The sequence below is a fragment of the Typopeltis vanoorti genome, chromosome 6, assembly GCF_054136105.1.
Source record: "Typopeltis vanoorti isolate ZY-2024b chromosome 6, IOZ_Tvanoo_1.0, whole genome shotgun sequence".
NCBI lineage: Eukaryota > Metazoa > Arthropoda > Arachnida > Uropygi > Thelyphonidae > Typopeltis > Typopeltis vanoorti.
The window spans coordinates 70,165,571-70,190,984 of NC_143554.1; the positions used below are offsets into that span (position 1 = coordinate 70,165,571).

At 36.1% G+C, this 25,414-nt stretch overlaps 1 protein-coding gene across 2 annotated transcripts in view; it reads right to left on the minus strand.

Annotated features, from left to right (window-relative positions):
* The window catches only part of LOC150105523 (late secretory pathway protein AVL9 homolog), a 415,642-nt gene that overhangs the window by 13,002 nt on the left and 377,226 nt on the right, over positions 1 to 25,414 (minus strand). For both annotated transcript variants that reach the window (XM_090394870.1, XM_090394871.1), the window contains exon 15: positions 6,936 to 7,024. In XM_090394870.1, coding sequence (XP_090250996.1) covers positions 6,936 to 7,024 — 89 coding nt within the window. The remainder of the gene's footprint in view (positions 1 to 6,935; positions 7,025 to 25,414) is intronic.

The window sequence follows — 25,414 nt, forward strand, 5'->3', positions numbered from 1 at the left end:
GTCAATGTCCTCTCATTACTGGCATGATTCATTGGGATGTTCTTACAATTTTATCAAACATGAACCCTAAATTTCAAGTCTCTGTTCACCATCACTCCCAGATCTCTCATCTTCTCAACCTACTTCAAAATTTCACTGTTAATTGCATACTCTGCATTTCAACTTTGCTTGCCAAATTTCAAGACCTTACACTTTGCACCATTAAACTGATAGCCCCACTTAGCCCACTCACATAGTCTATTGAGGTTCTACTGCAAGGCCACAACATTTGCTCTGCTCCTCATAATTCTTCCAAACTTTGCATCACTGGAAAACAGCTGCATATCTCCAGTTAAACCAGTCCCAATATCATTAACCTGTGCACTCCATTAGTCACCTTCCTCTTTTGGGATATCACTCCTGCATACACAACCAACAGGTTGTGTATGCAAGAGTGATATCCCAAAAGAGTGCATCATCTGACAGTTAATCAACTATCCAGCTCACTAGTCTGTTATCCAATCCTGTCTGTTATCCAATCCTATCTGTTTCAATAATGTTTCAAAGCTACAAGTTTGTCATGTTGCACTCTATCAAAGCCCTTTGAAAAATCCAGTGTATATATGCATCTCCTTTATCGAGTGAATTTGTCACCTTGTTGTAATATGTAAGCAGATTGCTAAAACACAACCTCTCTCTCTCTCTCTAACACACCATGCTGACCATCATACTGCTCAGCGGTGGCCTGTCCATAAGTGCTGCAGCCCCTCCAGTATAAAATGTAAGTTCCTGTTTTATTATCACCGTTCTTAAATTTTTATATATTTATCTAAAAACTGTTATTTTCTTGTTTGTAATACAATACTGCTCGATAGTATTTTATATAATTCATTTTTTAGCAACAGTTGTATTTTACAATAGTCAATGTGCTATGAGGGCTAGGGCTAGTATCAGTACGGGTTAGTATACTCAACGGTGGAGCTGCATTCGATGCAGACTGCACCAAACCGCTACCTAGAGGGGATAATGTAGTAGGGGTAATGAGTGATTTACGTGCAGTTTGGGCTGGTAGCATTGCAGCCCCACCACTACAAATTCTTATGAGCACCACCACCACTACTACACTACTGCTATTATTAATCTATTTCTGAATCACAGTCCTCACTAACTTCTCTAAATACCTTAAAAACAACCCTAGACACAGATTGGCCTATAACTTGTAACTTCAGTCTTATTCCCCCTCCCCTCCCCTTGTGAAGTAGAACAATTTTACCCACTTTCTATTAATTTGGGATACATCCTGTTGCAAGACTCATGTTAAACAGGTGTGTGTGCGCGCTAAAGGTGCCATTAATTTTATAGAGCTATGTGGTGATATGTTGTCAAGTCCTATTGCCTTATTAACATGAAGTTTACTTAATTCCTCATATATTACCTGCTCATTCACTATCAGTCCTTCCTCCATCTCTACACTTCGGCTTCTCATGATGCTGCCTTCGTGAGAATGAAATACAATGATAAACTGAATATCTTCTACATTGGTTACCTGCCAGTGTCATCAACTAGCATCATCCCACATAGTAATTTTTTAATTCTACTTGCCACATATTAAAAGAACTCACTAGGATTTTTTTTTAGCTTGCTTGGCTAATTTCTTCTCATACTGCACTTTTGCTGTCTTTGCCATATGAATCATCTTCCTGGCCTACTCTCTACTCTTCATGCAACTGATCATTACCTACACTGACCTTGTGTTGTCTCCATAATGCTTTCATTATGGAAACAACACAATTTCATGCTTAATCTCTTCATGCATCCATTTTACTCCTGTCTTGATTAGCCTTTTTCATTTTTGGGATACATTCAAACATTGTTGTTTTAAATAGCTTTTGATCAATGCCCTTGCAGCACCTGTCTCCTTCCCACTTAACTCCTTTTCCATGCTATAGCTCCAAGTTGTCTCCTAACCTTTTCATAATCACCAGCCTTGTAGTTCCACGTATATCCCTTCTTTATAGAAGTTCTCATCTGACTGGTTGCAACCCAGGTGATCAATTCATGGTCACTCTCACCAACTGCAGGAAGATTAGACACTCTATTCACAATCACATCCATTGATGATATAACAGGATTTCAGACTCTTAACCTCCATTATACATTGCCTAAGATTGTTGTCCCTTAAGAACTAGAGGAATTCATTTTCCTCATTCCCTGATGCTATTCTCTTCACTCCAATCAATATTGCCATGATTGAAATCACCCATAATGGTTATCCTTTGCTTGATCACTAAGCCAAGTCACCTATACATTTCTTTGTCTTCCACCTTCCACATTTCCTCAGCTGTAGCAACACCCAACCAAATATCTCATTCTGTCAATCTCCATTTCAAACCACAGTGCTTCAAAACCACTACTATTTTCCATGAAGACATAATTCCCCTACTATTATCAGCAGCACTTCTCCTCCCTTCTTGCCTTTCCTTATCTTCACAAAAAACATCATATCCCTCCATTTCTATTCCTGTCAAGATGCCATTCTCATCCAACCATGTTTCACTTATTTCAACTAATTCTGGGCACATAAACTAAATCAATACAACAATTTCATTTTTCTTATTCATGATACTCCTGGCATTCGTAAATAAGGATAACAATTAATTTCTTGGTCTATAACCAGTCCCACTCATGTTTCCCCAATCTGTGACTTCTGTCCCATACTCAACTCCCACGTATTTCAGGCCATTCCATTCCTGTGCTGACCATCCACATACATGCGTTCATTACTACTTTTAGAATCTACTCTCTTTATACCTTGTCTTCCTCCCCCCCCCTCCACTCTATTTCCCTGTCCAACTTGCATTCCTGTTCTCACATTCTACTCTATTCATAATCACATCAGTCTCACCTGGTCCACTCTCCTGCTCATTCATATCATCTGATTTCCACTGATACCTCTGCATCACTTATTATGCTTCTTTCCAGCAGCAACCTTTCCAAATGCCTCACTCCAAAACTATTCAGATGGAGTCCATTCTTATACAGTTCCATTTGTCCCTCAAACTCATTCCACACATTCATAAACTGCACTCCATTCTCTTCACACATTTCTACTAACATTCCATTTAAGATCTTTGCTCTCTGCTGCATCTTACCATTCTCATACTTGGGCAACACACACTTTCCTAACTATTTTATTTCATCTTCATTCTTTACTTCTACATAAAAATGATAAGTCTTATATCACATGGAAGTACTAGCTATACATGTACCATTTACATGGGTTAAAATAAAATAAATTTTTTTCAGTCAAAAACAGGGGCAAATTTTCAAATTATTTTATGTCTGTTATTAAAATAAAAGAAAAAACTTTTAAATACTAACTCATTAAGTTCACATTTTCATTAGTCAAAACAACAGAAATAAAATAAGGCTTGGTCACAGGTATTACATTTATTCAGCAAGAGCAGTTATTTCAAACATAACCAATTAACTTTTTCTGAAGTCTCAAAAGACCTTAAATTAATTGACTGCATTAACAGATATGAATTAGGTTGGCATTAATTTATAAAATAAATTATCACTAAAAGAAATAGTTATTTTTTCAATATTATATATATTTTTACAATATATATTTCATGATGATGAAATATATATTGTCCACATTTTATTCCATCGTTTTTTTCTGTATTGCAGTAATTCATATTTCATCATATAAAATCATTTTGTTCTGACATATTAATGCATAGAATATTCTGCATTATGTTTTAACTAATGAAATCAAAGTATTCATTATATCAAGTAAAACCAAGATGCCTTTAAATTATGTCTGTATAATCTGTATCAAAGTTACAGAAACTAATGCTTATTGTTGTTTTTCAGAGAGAGAAACAAAGATTCACTTTCCTGCATTTATACACAATATGTAAATACTATTATATTATGCAAAATGTGTGAATTTCAACTCAGACATTATAATTGTTGACAAAGAAGGCACTAGAACTGACACGAGTTAAATTAGTCATGATGAAAATCCTACGATTCTTATCAGTAAACTTTTAAATGTCCACAGTAATGTATCCCAAATGTTACAGCATTTGAGATAAACTACTGTGGACATTTAGAAGTTTGCATTAACATTTTATTTCTCTAAAAACTAACAGTACCAATTTCTGATTGTCAAAGCAATAGAAGTTATACAGTCAAAATCTGAAGTGAGCAAAATGGTTTTATAACTCTGTATTGCAAAAACAGACCACTCCCTTCTGGTGGTGTGTATTTCTTGAATATTTATACAAGTAATATACACATTGCCTTAATCACTTATTCATAAAACCAAATTTATATAATTCAATTTTAAGTAAAATTACATATAATTTGCTAAATGATCAACTGCATTAGAATCATTATTATTAATAATAAAGTAATTCTTAAACAGAATAATTTTAATATACAAACTTTTCCAATATATTTTATTGTAATGGTGCATATTCACATATTATTAAACACTTGTAACATATAAGTGGCTGAGAAATGAATTATTTAAAGCAATGTATGTCACTTATTCTTGTGTACATTTCAGTAGAATAATTCCAAAACCAAAAATTAATTCCTTTCCACCTGTGTGTTTACTTCTGCCACCAAATGATGAGTGAACTATTCCTGGAATAAATCTTTAGTTTCCAAACATTTAAAAAAAATTTAGAGCCTATGGATTTATGAAGTAACTGTAAATACAAAGTATTCAGCATTTCCCATTGACAATTTAACAAGAAATAAAACTATGCTAAGAAACAGGATATTTCTTTCAGTTCTGTAGTACACAAATGACAGAAATCGGGAGTATATATTGATATGTGAATTTTGCATTACTGAAATTAATAAACTCAATTTAGAAAAGAACAAAAAACAGCCAGATTTTTAACATAACAGAGTGCACGAATGACAAAAAACACAAGCTTTTTAGAGGCTGAGGACATTTAGGCAGTTTATCCTGGCACAAACAGTAATATGTTTGTGCCAGGATAAACTGGATGTGACAGTCAGCCCAAGAAGAGAAGGCTGATCTTGAAAGAAAGGATGTTGGGAAATTATCAAAAGTAAGTGGGAGTGAAGTAGGATCTTTCTTGTGGGTAATAAGTTAGGCATGAGTTTTTATGACATTGAAATTTACTAAGTTGTCTTTTCCCCATTTGAGGGTGTTGAGGATGCATTTAAGTCACTGGTTATGGAAGATTTTAAGCCTTCTATCATTTGAGTACTAAAGGATTTCTCAAATGAGGAAGAGGAATGAAGAGTACTGTCATTGGCCAAACTGTGAATAGGATTTGGAGTTCAGAGAGAAAGGTTCATTGTTGTAAGAGGAAGAGTATGAGTGAGAGACAGAGCCCTGGGATACTGCAACATTGATAGAGAAATCTGATGAGAGGAAGCCATCAGCCATGACCTGCAATGAAGACCAGTGAGGAAGTTGGCAATCCAATCTGAGAGGTGCAGGAGGGAGGCCTTGATGTCAGACACAATCGAATGCTATTGAAATATTGAGAGCAACAACGTGGATTTCTCAAATATATTTCCATTAGCTGTGTCCAAAGGTGGGTTAGATTAGCTGTAGAACAATAATGATGGAATCCACATTGGTGATAGCTAATTAATTGAAGAGTCTCCAGGTAGTGAAGAAGCTGGTTGTTGATAACCTTCTCTATCATTTTTGAAAGTACAGGCTGGATAAAGTCCTGCTTCAATACTGTTTGGTAGACGTCAGCAACCTATGATAACTTATATAGACAATAAAAGATGAGTGTAATTCTGTGACATAAGTTTTGAGCACAACTGGAGAAATATCATATGGACCAGGAGCCTTATCATCATATCCAGTTTTCCTGAAATCCTTCTGGCAAAAGTTCAGAGGTGACATGCAGTTTGTGGTAGTTGGTTTGTGATAGTGTGGGAAGTGATTTACCTTGGTTGTCCAAGCAAGAATTGCAGAAAAAAAAATCTGATGCTAAGAGGTTTACCTTTTCCTTGTGTGAAGATACCATGGTGACATTGGGAACAGGGAATGGCAGAAGTTGCAGCCAACAGCCTTAGCAAGAGACCCGAAGGCTCAACTACCAGCTGAGCAAGGGGGGGTCAAGTTATTATATTTGATTTTTTATGAAGTCTGCTTTGGGATTATTGATAACTTTTTTACACCTGTTTTAGGCTTCTATGTAAGATGAATGAAGAGAAGCTGGAGTTCTTAATTTAAGCCACCAAACATATGCTGCATTTTCATCATGGACTGCAGAGGCACTTTTTTTTTTGAGAATCAGGGCTTGGATACGGGTCAGGGATTTCCAGTGGAGTGGGGAATGGAGGCTCTCATTCCAGTGAGGATTATTTCAGTTATTAGATCAGTGGAGATATTTGGATCAGGAGAACATTCCATTTATCACAACTGTAGTGGCATAGGGTATGAGGCTGAGACTGGCAAGGAGGAAGGACAGACTGCAGAGAGAGAGAGAGAGACTCGAATAAGATTGTGGCCAGAGTTGCCAAGGGGAGAGCAGACATCCACAGTGTGTTTGGAGGGAGAGGGAGTTAAGAGAAGGTCTAGAGTGGTAGAAGAATGATGACAATTATATGATATTCTGGTTGATAATTTACTATTTGTGATTGGTCATGACTGATGGTAAATGATTTGGTTTCTCTTCTAGCTTGATCTGTGAAGTTGGAGTAGGGGAGCAGTTTGTATTATGGATGTTAATGTCCCCTAGGAAGTTATTAAGGATATTATTATTACTACAGCAATGTTATTGTACGATGCTAACACATGTAAAGGCTCCTTGTTTTATTGTGAATGCTTAGTAATCTAGAACTTGAAATGCACTGCTAAATACCAGTAAGGTTCCATATCTTACCAAAAGAATTTACACTAAAACATGTAAGCAAACCTTTAAAATTAATATTGAACTCACCTACAGCTTTGCCTGTTTGAGCAACAACTTTACTGGTGCTGGCCACAGCCTGATTCAATCGACGACCCCTTTCTGAACTCTGCATTGTACTTAAAAAAAAATTTTTTAAAAATGCAATTGAAATGAAAAGCACAAAACCAAACTCAGATAGTATAATATATACAAAATAATATATTTTGTATATATTATTTTCAGTCAGAGACCTAAATTGTAAATGTTGATCATAATCGTCTTTGAAAATAAACAGTATTCTACTTAGTAATGCAGGTAATATTTAAATAAAAATTTAATGAAGTTTTCTGCACAATGGTAAGAAGTTGATTACTCCAATAATTGTTTCAGTTTTTAATGCCTCATAAAATCCCAACTGCTGTAAGAAAACAACAATGAAATTAACCAATACTAATTTAACTGGGTGTAGTGAATGAACTGCATAATATTTGGGTTAAAAAAAATTATGTGAAAGCAAGATAATTAAAAATAATTGCATGTATACTGGATGCAAAAAGAACAATATTATTTCATCATCCATAATCTGCTTAGGGAAACATCTATATGGCAGAAATCAGAAGCATTGAGTTCACTGAGCTGTTTTCAGGAAAAAGCTCTACATAGTATACAGGGCACAAGGATTATATACATCAACTGAATTCTGCAGATGCTGTCTAATGAGACAGCTTTGTTCACCATGATCACACTGCTATGAAGAACAAAAGCAAGTTAACATTCTGAGTGCAACATCTGACTTTACAGACACACGTGATTTAGCATTAGTATTTTCTTAACTGGTTTTGAGCATTAAAAGTGATTTTGTAGATATAAGGCTTCAGTATTATGCAAAATAAGATGCTACTCATGAGGAGTAATGAGACAAGCATACAAATACTTACCAGATAACAAAACAGGGAGACCTAGTCAGAAAAGAGGTTGTTATCAAGTCATAATGAATGGTTGTTGAGGATTCATGATTCAGACAAGGAAGAAATGAGGATTGGAGATTCATTGGTAGAAAACTGTGGGTCCATATGATAGTAGAAGTCTCAGGCATAGATACAGAAGGGAGTGACTTATCAGTCAAAAGGTACCTCATCAGCAGACGTCTCAGGATGAAAGTATACCATTAGTCATAAATCAGAGGGATAATAGATATTCATCAGAATGGTCTTCAGTCATGCTGTCAAGAAGTTATGGAGAACAGTCTTAAGTTTGAGCAAGAAGAACAATGTATTTTTGGAGTAGAAAGATGCATCATTCAAGTCAATGAAAATTTAAGTCCTAAAGGACTGTAATTGTTTATGCATGAGTGGATACTATCACTATAAACCAAGAAATTTCCTCTTAGCCCCTTCCACTGCTGTGGTTCGATAAGAATTTCTGTTTTTTGTGATAAGGTATGTTGCTATATCCTGTGTGTAAATTTGAAGATGTGTTGTAAACCCTAATCCAAGCAGGACTCTAGACTGAAAATAAATGAGTCTAGAGTTCTCAATAGGATGAGAATCTAAACATTGTTTACAATTTGGTTTGAACAAACTGACTGACTTAATGATGTAATGCTTAACTTAATAAGACTGAGAGAACAATGTGTTAATTTCTTCGTTAATCACTTTACAGTTTTTCACCTCCTTCAGATGTTTCCTTCTGCACATAATATAGTCAATCTGACTCATCCTATCCCCACTCTTATAAGTTATCGGGTGTCCAACTCTCTTCTTAAACCACGTGTTAGCTATAGCCAGGTCGAAGGCCACAGCATGCTCTACGATTCTTTTACCTTCTTCTTCATTTCTTTCACCACTACTCCAACTCCCGTGCACCCTTTCTTCACCACTTCGCCTTTCTACATGCCCATTCAGGTCTGTTCCGACGATCACTCTTTCACCATCAGGGATTCCCATTACTACCTGGTCTAGTTCTCTCCAGAATGCCTCTTTCTCTTCCTCATCACAACCTACTTGTGGAGTGTATCCACACGCTATCACAGCCACGCTTCCTCCAATCTCAAGCTTAATGCTAATAATCCGAATGATATAATCACGTAATCACAAGAAAGATATTTATTTAACCAAATATTTCGGTCTGGAAATAGCAGACCATCGTCAGTGGTATTACAAGAACAGTTTAAAAAATACAAGCTAGAATACTAACAATAGATCGTTAAAATTAGAACACGCCGCATGATGTTATATCACTAAGTATGAAACAGAATATTTTGAAGTAGAAACATGATTGAATTTGCTATTAAAAAAAAAAAAAATTAATGAGTAATCTTGATTAGACTTTCCCAGATTTTTGATATAGATATACAGTCATTACGATTCAGGTTGGGGCGATGGAGCAAGGCCTCCACACTTTCCTTGAACAAACGTTCGAACTTATAATGGGATCTATGTAAGAGGCGAGTCCTGGACCAAAGGATGCTGTGGTCAGTTTCAATCTCGTGTTGAGCCAATCCAGACTTTTCAGGTTTGTTATGAAGAATGGATGACTGATTGATTGATCTTATGTCACAAGTATCCTTGAAACAACAAATGCTCATAATCCAATCGTTCTTCCGGCACACCTCGCAGACTCCACCCTTCAGCTCCTTGTCGATGATGATTCCAACTCCGTTTCTTCCATTCTCATTCACCCCGCTGTAAAACAGTTTATATCCTTCTGCCAGCTCCATTGCTTTATTGTCCTTCCACCTTGTCTCCTGCACGCACAAGATCTTCAGCTTCCTTCTTTTCATCATGTCTACTATCTCTCCACTCTTCTCATTCATTGTACCCACATTCAGCGACCCGATTCTTACTTTACACACTCTCTCTGTCTGCTGGACTTGCTTCTTTAGCTGAACCTGTCCTTGGTTCGGTAACCCAAGTCCACTCCTCACAGTCCTCGGGCAACAGAACTCGCGTCGCTTACGGGGGGGGGGGATGCCGTAGCCATTGTCCTTTCTCCATTATTCGACATTTCATCTTTGGCATGTTTTTTTATGGCCGGATGCCCTTCCTGACGCCAACCCTCCCCATTTATCCAGGCTTGGGACCGGCACCGAGATGGGCTAACTTGCCCACCCCAGTGGCTGTGCTAAGGTGGCATATTAGTAGAATACATAAAATCAGGAGGTTCACAGTTTCATAAGGTCATATTGGATATGTTCAATGATATTTTAACTCCAGAAAAAATTCTAGTGCAGTGGGATAAATGCTCAATTATCTTATTACATAAAAAGGGCATCAGAGATTATATGAATAACTACAGGTAGGGCTCAACAAATATGCTTGTCCACTCACCAGTGGTGAGTGGAGTACAGAATGAACAAAATAAAATATAAATAACATCTCCAACCATTATACAGCACTATTAATCATTTTGTGGAACTTGTACTGACTTACTGGGACATATCATTAAAATACTAGGTGATCTTGGGTGATTTTTTCTGTGGTGAATAGGGTTTTACATAATTTCTTGACCCCTCCCCCCCGACTAATAAGCCAATGAAATCAGTTTGCTCTCACAACTGTACAAAATGTTTGTATCTATTAAATTATATTAAATAGGATCACAAGGTTTTGGGATGATGCACTGACACATGAACAAACAGAATTCAGAGCAAGATTCTCTACGATAGATTATATCCACGCTATTAACTAAGTAACAGAAAAAGCAAACGAATATAATCTTCCTGTTTAATGTTCAGAGATTTTGAAAAAGCCCCCGATTCGCTACATCAACAGAAATAATAAACAGCTTAAAACAAACTATCCCAACAAAGTATATCTGATTATTAAAAACTGTATATCAAAACTCAACAGCCAGTATAAAGCTAGAACATCAAGGAAAGGAATTTAGTATTGGGAGAGGAGTAAGGCAAGGAGATCCTATATCACTCAAACTGTTTCCTGCTACATTGGAAAAAGACTAAGAATGTCTCATAGGAAAACTATGGAATTAGCATCAATGGAAAAAATCTCAGTCACTTATGTTTTGCAGATGACACTGTTCTTTTAGCAAAAATAAAGGAGGTCAAGAAATGCTAATTGACCTTGATAGAGAAAACAGGAAAAAAGGTTTAAAGATTAATCTAACTAAAACCAAATTAATGACAAATTCTGATCAAACCAAACTAAAATTAACACATAATCATATTGAAATTGTAGAGGACCATATATAACATAGTCAATTAGCTAGTTTTATTAAAAAAAAACAAGATAGAGAAAATAAGTAGAAGGATCACATAGGGAAACAAAGTATTTCGGTTGCATTAAGATTACTTGTTAGGAGATTTACTTCTATGCCTAAAAAAAGAAAGCTCTTTAATATATGCATTATTCCAGAGTTTACCTATGGCAGTGAAACATGGGCAAAAACTAAAAAATAGGAAGACAGGTTGCATGTAGCTCAAAGATCCTTGGAGAGAAGAATGTTCCACATAACAACACGTATGTGTGTGTGTGTGTGGGCTGTAATGTAGGATTAGTAAAGACCGCTGAACAAGATGTTTAATTTTTCATAATAATTGGCAATACTGATTGAATTTTAGTATACTTTTTTTTTTGATAACTTTGGTGTCTGCATGATTTTTAGCTTTGAGGAATTGTTACTAACTTTATTAACTGAAATTTTGAATCCAGACTTCTTTGAATGGAACATAATGGCAGTACTGACGAGGTCAACCATGCAGACATTGACCGGTGCGACTAAGTGAGCATCGCAAAAATCAAGTGCTGTTAATGATGCAGATTTTTCCAAAATGGTTCGATGTCATGAGTGCAACATATATGGATAGCAAAATGTGAGAGATGCATTTATGGAGAGACTGAACAGGAGACGACAGATAGTATGGATTTTTAGGAAGTGTGATATTTTGTAGACTATGAGTTAACAAATATGAAATAGACTGAAGGAATGAAAGATAGCATAAATGGAACAAAAGATAGTGAGACTGAGGGAGTGAAAGAACACAAGAATGTAGAAGTGACAGTAAGTGATAAGGGAGCAAAAGGAAGTATAAATAGGAAACGGAAGTAAGGTGCAGCAGAACAAGAGATAGTGAGACTATGGGAGTAACAGAGAGTGAAATTGTTGTAATGTAAGATTTGATGAAACAGTTATTCTAAATGAAATAAGAATATGCAGAGTGATATTAGATATTTAGTGGAAACAAATGAAAGTGTGCAAAAGAATAGAATGAAAGCAAAAAGGGTAAAAGAGGTGATAAGATTTGAGAATAGCAGTGTATAAAGATTTGATTCCATTGTTAGAGGATTGGTTAATGAGAAAGAGAGAGTCCATAAGGTCTGCTATCATGAGAGAGAGAATAAGCAAAATAATTCATGCTTTGGATATGAGGAGGAAACAAACAAGAGAATTAGTGGTGGATGTGGGGACAAATGAAGTGGACATAAGGAGAACGTTAAGGTGAATATCAGGAGAGTGAAAGATAATAGCATAGTAGGAAAGGTTGTCACAGTGTGTTGCTGAGGTATGACAATGATGAGTTGAGATGGAGAGCCAGAATTATGAATTGTATGCTAGTGGATCTGTGTGAGGAGAGGGGAGTGCAGTTTGTGGATGTATGGCATGTATTTGAGGGAAGAATGGAATTATACAGACATGATGGATTACATTTGAATGACTTTGGTGTGAGTGAACTGGAGACACTGTTGCTAGATGGAAGTACAGTGCGTGTGATGCAAGCAAGAGATCAGGTGTTTGGAAATGGAAAGAGTAGCAGTGTGAGAGATAAAGAGAGATGGGAATGCAAGAGGAACAGAGAAATGGGGGGGGGGGGAGAGCCCAGGTGGACAGGGAGACATAGCACAGGGAGAGTGGATGTTGGAAGTAGTAGTGAATATATGTATGGAGATGATCAGTAGAAAAATGGAATAGATCGAGATGTGAGTGGGGAAGTTGAGACTTAGCACATATATATGGTAAGAAGTGATAAAGATGATTGGGCAAAGGCAGGTGTGGTGGGGAAATCACAACCAACAAGTTGCTTGGATAGGACTGGTTACAGACCCAAAGGTGAACTGCCATGTTTATTTACAAATGCCAGGAGTATTAGAAATAAGGCAAATGAAATGGTTTCACTAATTGAGTTTATGCATCCCAAGATCATTGGAATAAGTGAAACATGGTTGAATGAAGATGATATCCTAACAGGAATAGAAATAGAAGGATACAGTATTTTTTTGCAAGGATAGAAAGGAGAAGAAGGGAAGGGGAGGGGAGTGCTGTTGATGATAGAAGGGGAATTATGTCCACATAAGGTAGACATGAAAGAAGGAAATAGCAGAAGTGGTTATGAGGCAGTATGGTGTAATGTGGAGGTTGACAGGAGGACATGTTTAGTTGGATGTTGCTATAGGCCAGGGAATGTAGAGGGTGGTGATGAATAAATGTATAAACAACTTGGATTAGTGAACAAAGGAATGGTAATTATTATGGGCAATTTTAGTTATGATGGTATAGATTGGAATGAAGAGAATGCATTTGGGAATACGGAAAATAAATTTCTTGAGAGATAACCTAAGGCAGCATGTAAAGGAAGACATGCGAGGATCGAGAGTTTTAGATCAGATCATATCATATCATTAGAGGATGTAATTGTGAATGGGGTTTTGCACTTTCCTCCAGTTGGTGAGCATGATCATGCTCACCAATCTGTGAAGGTACAAGGCTGGTGATTATGACAAGCTTAGGATACAGCTTGGAGCTATAGCATGGAATAAGGAGTTGAGTGCTAAGGAAATAAATCTTGCTTAGGGAACTGACAGCCTCTGTAGCTCAGTCAGTATAGACGAAGCCCTTTGGTTGGAAAGACCTGGGTTCGATTCCCATCAGTTACGTGAGGAACCTTTATCTGGTCTCTTTTGACTAAAGGTGAGTTAGCCGATCTCATACAGAGGTAGGGGAATTTTCCACCTGGAAACTCGGGTTTTTCGTCCCCTAGAACAGGCAAACCGGGGACGTGAACACACATGGATTACAGTCATGAATACGTCCCAGCCATATTATGCCGGTTCTGAGCCCAGATGAAACTTGGGGGGGGGGGGGGAAGCAAAGGTGAACTACCCTGTTAAAATCTCACCAGGAATACTCTGTGGGCAATGCCTACAAAGTCACCTACAGTCAGAAACGACTGAAAAGGAGGACTAGGCCAGGGGGGAACTGACAAAGAAATATATAACAGCATCAATGTGTCAATGTCTTTCAAAGGTCAAAAGGCTGAATAAGATAGGTGTAAAATGGATGAATGAGAGAGAGAGAGAGAGAGAGAGATTAAGCATGAAATCTGGAAGAAAAAAAAGGCACTTTGGAGGTGAATAATTGTAATAATCAGTTACATGAAGAGTATAAAAAGCAAGCCAGGAGAGTGATTCAGTTAGTACGGATAACAAAAGTGCAGTTATTAGCAGAATTATGAGCAGAAATTAGCAAATCAGGTGAAGAAAAACTCTAGAGAGTTTTATAGTTTTATATGCTGGAAGACATTGTTCAGGTATTCAGTGATCAATTTATGAGTATGTTTCATCCTCATCAGGGTGAAATCATGAGAAACTCACGTGTAGAGGACATAGGAAATGATGGCTTAATTGTGAGTGAGCAAGAGGTATATGAGAAAATAAATAAATAATGTCAATAAGGTGACAGGATTTGATGGCATATCACCATGCATCTTAAGGGAATATTCCAGGGAATCTGCAGTAGCACTGGCACGTATGTTTAATAAGTGTCTTACAACAGCGCAGGTTCCAAGAGAGTGAAAAGAAGGTAAATACTTCCACTGCATAAAGGTGTTGATAAAGCTGTAACTACAAATTATAGACCAATCTGTATATCTGGAGTTGTGGTTAAGTACTAGAGAGATTGGTGAGAACTAGGATACAAAAATGGATTGATGACAGCAGTATTCTCTGTGATTGTCAGCATGGGTTTTTTAAAGGGAGATCATGTTTTGCTAACTTACTTATGTATTATAACAAGGTGACAAATGTGTTAAACAAGGGAGATGTGTATACAGTGGTATACTTAGATTTCGCAAACGTCTTTGATAGACTACCACACAACGAGCTGTTAAATATTGTGAAACAGATGGATTGAATAACAGACTTCCAAGTTGAATCAGTGACTGCCTATCAGGTATCAGAAAGTTGTATATGGGGGTGAAGTATCCCAAAAGAGCAGTCACTAGTGGTGTGCTGAAGGAGTCAGTTCTGGGATCACTGTTGTTCAATTTGTATATTAATGATATGGAATGAGTTTAACTGGTGATATGCAGCTGTTTGCAGATGATGCAAAACTGGGAAGAGCAATGCAGAGTCAAGCAGATGTTATGGCCTTACAGGAGAGCTTGAATAGATTGCATGAATGGGCAGGTGAGTGGAACTATCAGTTCAATGTTACAAAGTGTTAGGTTTTGAAATTTGGTTAACAATAATGGGATGCACGTGTGGCAATGGAAATATAGGAGAATGAAATGGACATATATATAAAGAAAGAGCATGCTTGAATGTTATCCTATACAGGACAAAGCAAAAATTGAAAAGTTACACACTTGGCGGGAAAATTTTAAAGGAGGTAAAGGAGATGACATAATCTAGGAGTGGTGGTGGTGGAGGACAAGGACCTGAAATTCAGAGGCCACATTGCACAAGTTGTGAAGACATCGGATAATAGCAATGATGGCATTGCATAAGGCCTTCATCAACTTCATATAGATTACTATGCACAGATTTAGTCACTGGGTTTTCAATGGTCTTTGGAGTATGAGGACAGATTGAGAAAATGTAAACTGCAAAGCTGCGTAAAAAGGAGGAGGAGGAGGAGAGGAGGGGGGGGGGAAATGATTTAGACAAATATAAGAGGCCATCCCTGGAAACTGTATAAGGAGGGTGTGAGCAGAGGAGTGAGAAGTAAGTTCTTTGCATGGAGAGTGGAAGGAATTGCCTGAGTGCACTGTGAATGTAGACACACTGAATCAGTTTAAGGCATGGTTGGATGACTTTATGTATGAAGAGCTGACTTATATTAAACAACTTCGTCAGGACACTGCCAGTTTTTTGCACGTTCTCATAGCACACAGGTTTATATGCTATTCAGTCCCACTATTGTATTCACATTAGTATTTTTTAATATGCTGAGAGCTCCAGTTTGTCCATCTCAGTTTTCACAATTTAAATACAAAATGGTCAGGAGTAAGCTGTGACAAGAACAAAACTTGTTCATAGATATTATTTCTGAAAAATTTTCCATGTTACCCCTCTAAATAAATATTAATTTCTACCCCCCCATCTTCCTTTCAGTTATACTTCAGCAGTAATATAAATGTTTATTACCATACACCGGATGCTGCTCAATAAGAAGACAACCAGGAACATCCTATAATCGTATGTCAAAAATTATTCCTTCCTTATATTCTTCATATATCTGTCTTTAAAACATCAGTAATACCATAAAATTGGGTAAAAAGCCAATGACATCATAAAAGGGGTACGTCTAAAGAAAAATAGGCAAAATAGCCAAAAAATTAATAAAACTTGTTCAGACTTCAGAAACTGAGCATGTGTAGAGAAAGATGACGTGCTATTAAGACCAAGTGCAAAACTTGGTTACTGCCAATTTAATTTCTTAGTTTAAATGGAAGAAATAAAGGATGAAAGGTTTATAAAATTAGTTAACCCAATGATTCTCACATATACTTAAAAATAATTCTGCAGAATTATTTTTTGGAAGCAGAGAGGGTAAGAGATTTTGGAATACTGACTAATGCTCAGGGGGAGTGCTTAAGATTCAAGGCTCTAACTAGGAGGAGACCTTCATGTAGCCTTTTAAGGAATGCAAAGAAACGAATGGGGCTTCTTACCTAATGTCCAATCCTCAGCTTCTCGTGGCTAAATCCAAAATCAACAACCAAACTGTGTTCTTATTGGCTTAAATCTTAATGCAAAATGATGGTACAAGACAGAATTTCATGCTGGCTGGGACACTGTCCAGTTAAACAAGGTTCAGTTGTTATCGTCAGAGAACCAGAGTGAACAGTGCAAAGTCAGCTACTGGAAAAAATCCTGGAACACATCCCAACTCAAGATTGGCAGAGTTCAAGATTGACACTATCAATGTAAGCAGCATCAACAGAAAAAAAAAGAAAAACAGAAACAAAAGAAGACAAAAACAGGTAAGATCTTACTAAGCAACAAATACAAAATGTTATATTCAGGAAACAGCAATCAGGGAAAAGAAAGAGCAGTTATAATATTCCACACGAAACACGAGGATAATCTTCTTGAATATAAGGCAATATTAAGTAGAGTAATAAAGTTACCAAGAAATTATATCCTTGCTTTAACCCTTTATCCAAGTGTTAGCAAACAATGTTTGTGAATTATCTGCATGCCTGGACTAGTACATAGAGGCTAATGACTTCACATCAATTGCCTTAGTATCCCATAATGCAAACTACACATATCCTTTGAGATGTGTATAATGCTATAATATTATGCAAATGGCAACTACAAAGACTGGTTTTGACCTTTACTGAGGTCTCATTAGTGGGAGCCAATCCAAAGAAGAGATACCTAGTTTGAAGTAATGCAGAAGTCATATATTTCCCATATACAAGTAGTCAAAAGGTGTCACACTTTATTATTAAAAGGATAAAACCAAGAATACAATTTCTTGGCAACTTTAATTTATACCATAACCAAGAGGAAAAAACTATCTCTAATCCAAAGTTTCTTTAATAATAAGGTGTGACCCCTTTTGACTAATTGTATATGGGAAATATATGAATCTGCATTACTTCAACCTTGGTATGTTTTCTGGAATTGGATCCCTCTGATTACATTTCTTAATGCTCATCATTGGGTTTGCTTACTTCCTAGTTCTACTCAGTGGCAATATTCTGTCTGTCACTGGGTGGAACCATCACTAAGTTTCCTATCCTGGAGTGATTCAGGTCAGGAGTAATGAGTTTAGTAATGATCCTTTAGCATCACTCAGTGAGATTTAGGTTAGTAGTCTTTGGAGAGGCATAGTCACACTTAAACATATCTCAATAGAGGTTGAAACTGGTCTAGGTAGTGACATTTCCCGTAATGCAAAGCTTTATCCATATCTCCAAGAGTGTGTGTGCTCTGTATTATGGGACAGTAAGGCAATTGATGTGATGTCATTAGATTCTATATACAAGTAGTCCATTAATGAAGATACTTAACATTGTTTGCATGCACTTGGATAAGGGATTAAACCAAGAAGACAATTTTTTGGCAACTTAATTTATAGTATAACCAAGTGAAAAAACTTTTAACAAGCAGAGTAATGTGGACAAATATCAGAATTGGGAACAGGACAATGAGACTTATTTGTGCTTATGGTGACACACAGAAGGTTCTAGTAAGGAGGAAATGGAAGAATTTTTTGAGGCATTAGAGATGGCAACTGACACAATGACTCACAAAATTCTTCCATTCATAAAAATGTGCACAAATTTACATGGAGAGGTGATGCAAGAAATAAGAATGTCTCACTGACTATGTTATTATTGATTGCAATGTTTTCTCATTTTACCCTCAGGAAGGCGGCAAAATATTCTTTGAAAAAAGTTCGGAAATAGAGGAAAGAGTGCTGTAAAAGGAATTAGAGGTGATAAATGTGACATGAAAACTGGAGAAAAAGACATCCTTGATGTATGGAGCAATTACTTCAAAAAATTGCTAAATGAAACAAGCAGTAACAGCACAGTGGTAAAAATCAATCAACAGGCATGCAATCAGGAATACATATCCATACTTAAAGTAGAAAAAGCCATCAAAAGCCTGAAATGTGGAAAGGCAGCTGGAGTAGATGATATTCGACCAGAAATGCTCAAGTATGGAGGAATAAAAGTCTTGCAGTGGCTGCACTCCATAGTCCAGAAAGCCTGGACATAGGGACGAATTACAGATGATTGGAGTAGAGCTCTCATGGTACCCATATACAAAAAGGGAAATAAAACAGAATGTAAGAATTACAGAGGTATTTCCCTACTGAGTGTTCCTAGTAGATCTATGCAATACTTGCATAGATCTTACTTGAAGAAACAGTTGTGAAGAATTGTGGAAGGGAAGCGTGGTGAAGAACAAGCTGGATTCAGGCCAAATAGATGCTGTCAGTATCAGATTTTCACTTTACAACAGATAGTTGAGAAATCGCAAAAATATAACAAAGATCTGTACTTAAGTTTTGAAGACCTGCAAAAGGTATATGGCAAGGTGCCAAGAGAAAAGCTATTCAAAATACTACAGTTATATGGTGTCAATGGGACATTATATCAAGCAATATTTAGTCTTTAATTGAGTTGTAAGTGAGCAGTTAGAACAGAAGGAAGTAAGGAAGATGGTTTGACGTTAAATCTGGTGTCAGACAATGATGTACATTATTCTCTCTGTTATTTATTATCTATATGGATCACATTATGGAGGAAAGCAGAATTAAAACCCATGTATCAAAATCAGAAATGTTAATGTCAGCTCTTTACTTTATGCAGATGATGTTATACTTTTAAATAAATCCAGTACAAGCCTGAAAGATTCACTGACTTAACTGAATAACTGTTGGAATAAATTTGGTATGAAAATCAGCAATAACAAGACAAAGACAATGAAAATAGGCAGAAACACTGAAAATATCAAATGCAATGTGAATGAAGAACCTACTTAGGCACAATTTTTAGTGATGATGGTAAATTAAATGTAGAAATGAAATTAGACAACAGAATCAACAAAGCCAGTATGGTAGTAAGTCAACTGAATAAATTTATATGGAATAAGAGAGAAATTAGTCAAAATACTAAATTAGCTGTATAAAAGACAGTGTTCAAACCAATTTTAACTTATGGATCAGAGTGCTGGGTTAGAAATAAAACACTTGACCAAAGACCACAGATATGAGAGTCCTGAGAAAGATTAGGGCCGTGAAGAGATGGTATCAATGGCAATAATCATATTAAAAATGAGGATATAAAGAAAGAACTTGACATTGTTAGCATCCAGGAATGTGTTAGCAGAGCTAATCTCAGGTGGTATGGTCACTTAAACAGAATGGGAGAGGAAAGATTACCAAAGCAAGTTTTCTGCCAGGTTGGCAGGAAAGAGGCCCAAAGGAAGACCAAGATATAGGTGGATTGATACAGTAAAAAGTGCCTTAGAAGACAGAAATGTAAGATCTGATAATGTTGGAGTTCTTGGCAGATAACAGATCGATTTAGAGGAAAATTGTTGATAGGAACTTAGTAATGATGTAAGTTCTTCATGTAGTATTATCATAATATCCTGTACATCCCTTGAAGATACATGTCAGGAATTTGATGATGTTTTCTCATTGGTTCAGGACAAAAGAGTATACAGAAAATTTGAAATCGGAAGTGATCACCATTTAGTTTCGAGCAGGATAAAAAGTGAATTTTATATTCTAAAGAAAGACTGTTTAAGAAAGTTTTAAGACAAATCAAAGTTGAGCAAGTTTCAGAGATGAACTCTAGGATAAAATACATAAACAGCATTGAAGAAAAAAATGAAAAAATTTGAAAACAAGAACCAAATATTGGTGACTCATTGGGAAACCCTGAAGTAAACACTGATTGATTCAGTGAGGAGTGAGGCATATGGTGAGATTGTTTGCAAGAAAAGAAAAATCATAATTCCATGGTGGACAATGAAAGTTAAAGAAGGAGTCAAGAAAAAGTAGAGAGCATAATAAAATTCCTGACAAGTCAACTTTTGCTCTTCAAGAATACAAAGAAAAACATACGAAAGCAAGGCACTGTTTAAAAGTAGCTATACAAAAGTCATTTGAAAACTTTAGTAAGAACACAGAAAATAAACATCAGGAAGATGGCAAAATATTCTGGAGGCCATTGAAAAAGCTTAGAAATAAAGGAAAGCATACTGTAAAAGGTATCAGGTGACATGAAAGTTGAAAATAAAGATATTCTGGATTTCTAGAGTAATTACTTTAAAGGATTGCTAAATAAAACAAGCAGTGGCATCACAGTGGCAGTAAACACTTAACATGAATGTAGTCAGAAATATGTATTCATACTTGTAGCAGAATTAGCCATTGAAAAACCTGAAATGTGAAAAGGCAGCTGGAGATAGATGAAATTCAATCGGAAATCCTCATATCTGGAGGTATAAAAGTTTTACAGTGGCTGCATTGCATAATTCAGAAGGAATGGTCAGAGGGTAGAATTCTGGATGATTGGAGTAGAGCTTTCATAGTACCAGCTATAAAAATGGAAATAAAACTGAATGTAAGGATTACTGAGTGTTCCTAGTAAGATTTATGCAAGTATACTTGAGAAATGATTAAGAAAAATGTGGAACAGAAACTTGGGAAGAACAAGCTGGATTCAGGCCAAATAGAGAAATACACGGTTTCTATTTGAGCTGTAAGGGTCAGCAGTTAGAATTGGAGGTATATGAAATAGTTTGATGTTAAATCAGGTGTGTGACAAGGGTGCATATTATCTCCACTTTTATTCATTACCTATATGAATCATATTATGAAGAAAAGTTGTATTAAACCTGACATCAAAATTAGTGATGTTAATTTTAGCTAAGACTTTACTTTATGAAGATGATATTATACTTCTAAATAAATCTAGTACAAGTATGCAAGATTTCCTAATTAAATTCAATAACTGTTGTAATAAATTTTGCTTGAAAATCAGTGATAAAAAGACAAGGACAAAAGAAAAAGTACCATTGAAAACATCAACTGTATCTTGAATGGAGAACCTATAGAAGAAAAGCAAAATATTTCAGATATTTAGTGAAGATGTCAATTTAAATATGGAAATAGACAGCAAATTAGTACAAGCAGGAAGTCAGCTGAAAATTTTTATGGAATAAGAAAGAAATTAGTCAAAACACTAAATTAGTTGTAAACAAGACAGTGTTCAAATCAGTTTTAACTTTGGATCTGAAAGCTTGGTTAGAAATAAAACACTTGATCAAAGACTGGAGACTATGATTTTGAGAAAGACTTATGCAGTGAATAGATGGCATCATGGCAGTATCATATTAAAAAATGAGGATATTAGGAAAGAAGTTGCATTGTTAGCATTCAAGAATGTGTTAGTAGAGCTAATATCAGGTGGTATCTTCACTTAAATAGAATGGGAGAGGAAAGATTAGCAAAACAAGTGCTGTTTGCCAGGTTGGGCTGGAAAAAGATCTAGAGGAAGGGCAAAGATGTAGGTGGATTGATAGAAGACAGAAATATAAAATCTGATAATGTTGGAGTCTTGATAGATAACAGATTAATTTGGAAGAAAATTGTCGATTGGAAGTTAGTAATGATGTAACTTTTTCAAGCAGTACTATAATAATATCTTGTACATCCCAAGTGTGCATATTAAGAATTTGATGATGACTAACACTCAGCTGTTGTTGGTTGTTTTAGCCTTTCAGGGAAAGGCTAAAAGATTCTTTTTACAACTCTCCACTGTTGAGAAGCACAAATGATTATAGTACCTTTAAGAGGTTGCTAAGTGTTCAATACTCTAAGTAGGCGAGGCCATTCCAAATATATGGAAGATACATCAGGGTATTAAAAGAAACAAGAAATCAGTCCTTGAATATTATTACAGATTGAGTGTTACTAATTCATGATGAGTACCACCTCACGAGAAAATTTCATTTGAATGAATGATATTCTGTCAATTCAGATATGGACTCAAGGACCACTTGAAAGATCTTAAAACCAGATGTTTAAAGAATATCTTTTGACACATCTACTAAGCAAGTGAATTCCCTTCAGTATGTAAATTCATCTTTGCCCAGAACTGTTGATAAGAAAAGGAATCTTAAAAAAATGAATCTGAAAGATATAAATTTAAGAAGTAGATAAGAATTTGCATAATGGGAAAGTGGGCAACTCCTCTCCTGAATGGAGCAACATGATACAAATGAAGAATATGATAACTGAAGAAGTTTATAAACAGCAAAATTGATCTTGCAGATTGAGATTGTGCTCTATAAGATTTCCTGTTTTAGTCCAGATAACTAGTAAGTGTCTGGCTGATGAGAAGAATAATCCCAATAATAGGAAATCACAAAAATGTTACCACTGTGGAAAATCTGGCATAAAGACAGAAATCCCTAGACCTCCTAAGAATGATGTTGACACCAATATGATCTGGGAAAATGGAGGTATATCTGATGACACCAATGAACTGTTAAAGACAAGAAACTTTAAGAATTTTGCTGAAGTTAATACTGTTTCCTGTGAAGAAGATCCACAAACGTCTGTATGACAGCATATAATAGACAATTATTTATTTAGTACATGCAGTAAAAGTAAACAGAAGAAAAATACATAAAGCAGCATATAAACATGAATATAAAATCTATAACTGTGAGTATAAGTCTGTGATCCAGTCTGATGCCAATGGAGTAGCTTGGAGAATATTTAGACCAGTCACCTTGATAAGCATGCAGGTGAATTCAGTGGTGATGTGACTAATTGTTTGTTTAGGAACATCACACTGAGGAGAAATGTGCTTTCCCTACTTAAATAACAAGTCTGTACATACTCTGTGGTTCATAGAAATCCTATTCAGGGTCACCCATATCTTACAGAGAATTTCAAGAACAGAAGACTGGTCACTAATACTATGAGACAAATTTTGTAATTGAGGATGGTCTGTGTTTGTATCCCACCATCTTGTACATTCTTCCATAGAGATGAAATTATTTGTGACTAAATTTTATTCTTCACATAATGGTGGTTGTCTAGATTATAATGACTTGATTCTCAAGTCTGAAATTTCCTTGTGCACAGGGAGAAAAGGATTATTACTTATCTTCTTACACTCTCGAAGAAGAGTGCAATTGTAATTGGCCAGCCTATTATTCAGTTGGAAACAGGACACTTCAGTTTTATCTGCATTTGGGGATGGTCACCATTTCTTAAAGTAAAATTTCCAAAGGTAAGATGTTGCTGAAGGCAATAAATATTTGTTGATCTAATTGCACAGGATATCAGATGCAAGGTGTTATTAAGATGTATATCAATGAGCTTTGTGTGCAAACAGGTGAACAATATTTAGCTACAGAGAATACCAAGAGGATTCACAAAATTTTTGAATGATGTTATTACAAGTCTTGATTTTAATCACTCTGTTATCCATGTGTTTCCTGTAGAATAATATGTAGTCCAGTGTGACACCTAGATACTTGGGAAAATTTGTTATATTGTAACTGGACAGCCTATTATTCAGATAGAAGCAGGACACTTCAGTTTTATCTGCATTTGGGCATGGTTTCCATTTCTTAAATTAATCTGCTAGAGTTCTTAAGTCAGATGTTAGACTTTCTTCCATATTATTATTATTGCTTGACACCTCCAGGGAGTCTAGACTCATCGAGGGAGGGAACCTACTCTACAGCTCTGTCTTCACCAATTCACCCACAACTATACCAACGCCATCTACCGCCAACCAGCACCACTAGTAATTTCACAAACATCCATGCCCACAGCGGGATTCGAACCCGCAGCCTTTTGGCTGGAGAGCTGATACGCTAACCACTCGGCGAACCAGGCTGGGTGGTTAGCGTATCATCTAACAATTGAGTAGCAAGAGTGATGTCATCTGCATAACAGAATTTTCTGGCCTGAGTATCAGGGAGGTCTGAAATATGCAGATTAAAAAGGAGAGGAGCTAGCACTGATCCCTGTGGTATACCCAATTTTAGTTTTTTCTGTTTCCTAATTTCTTTTCCTAGTCACTTGAAAATATCTGTTGCTTAGCATATTATTTACTAGACAGATTGTTGTTGGGGAAGGAATGACTTTAATAAGTTTATATATTAGACCCTCCTTCCAAAAGATATCAAAGCCACTGTGAGATTGATGAATGCTACAGCTGTTTTCAGTTCAGTTGTTTTTTTGCCTGCCTCTATGAATGATGTTAAAGATAGGACTTGATCACAGCACTGCAGTTGGGCCTAAAACTTGCCTGTTCCATATGTATTTGATCCATGATGGTGTGGTTAATTCTATAGAAAATAAGCCTTTCTAGGAGTTTAGAAAGATTGTGAGATTGATGAATGCTACAGCTGTTTTCAGTTCAGTTGTTTTTTTTGTCTGCCTCTATGAATGATGTTAAAGATAGGACTTGATCACAGCACTGCAGTTGGGCCTAAAACTTACCTGTTCCATATGTATTTGATCCATGATGGTGTGGTTAATTCTATAGAAAATAAGCCTTTCTAGGAGTTTGTATGTACAGCTAAGTAACGTTATATGCCTGTAGCTCTGAGGTTAATCCTTTGGTTCACAAAGTTTTAGCAGGGCGATGATTTTTGTCTTCTTACAATGTTTCAGTAGAATTCCAGTTTTCAGAATATCAGTTCCAATATCAGATATCAATGCCATCAAAATCTGGAGCTTTCCCAGCTTTTACATCATTCAATACTAATCAATGTCTTCAACAGAAAGAT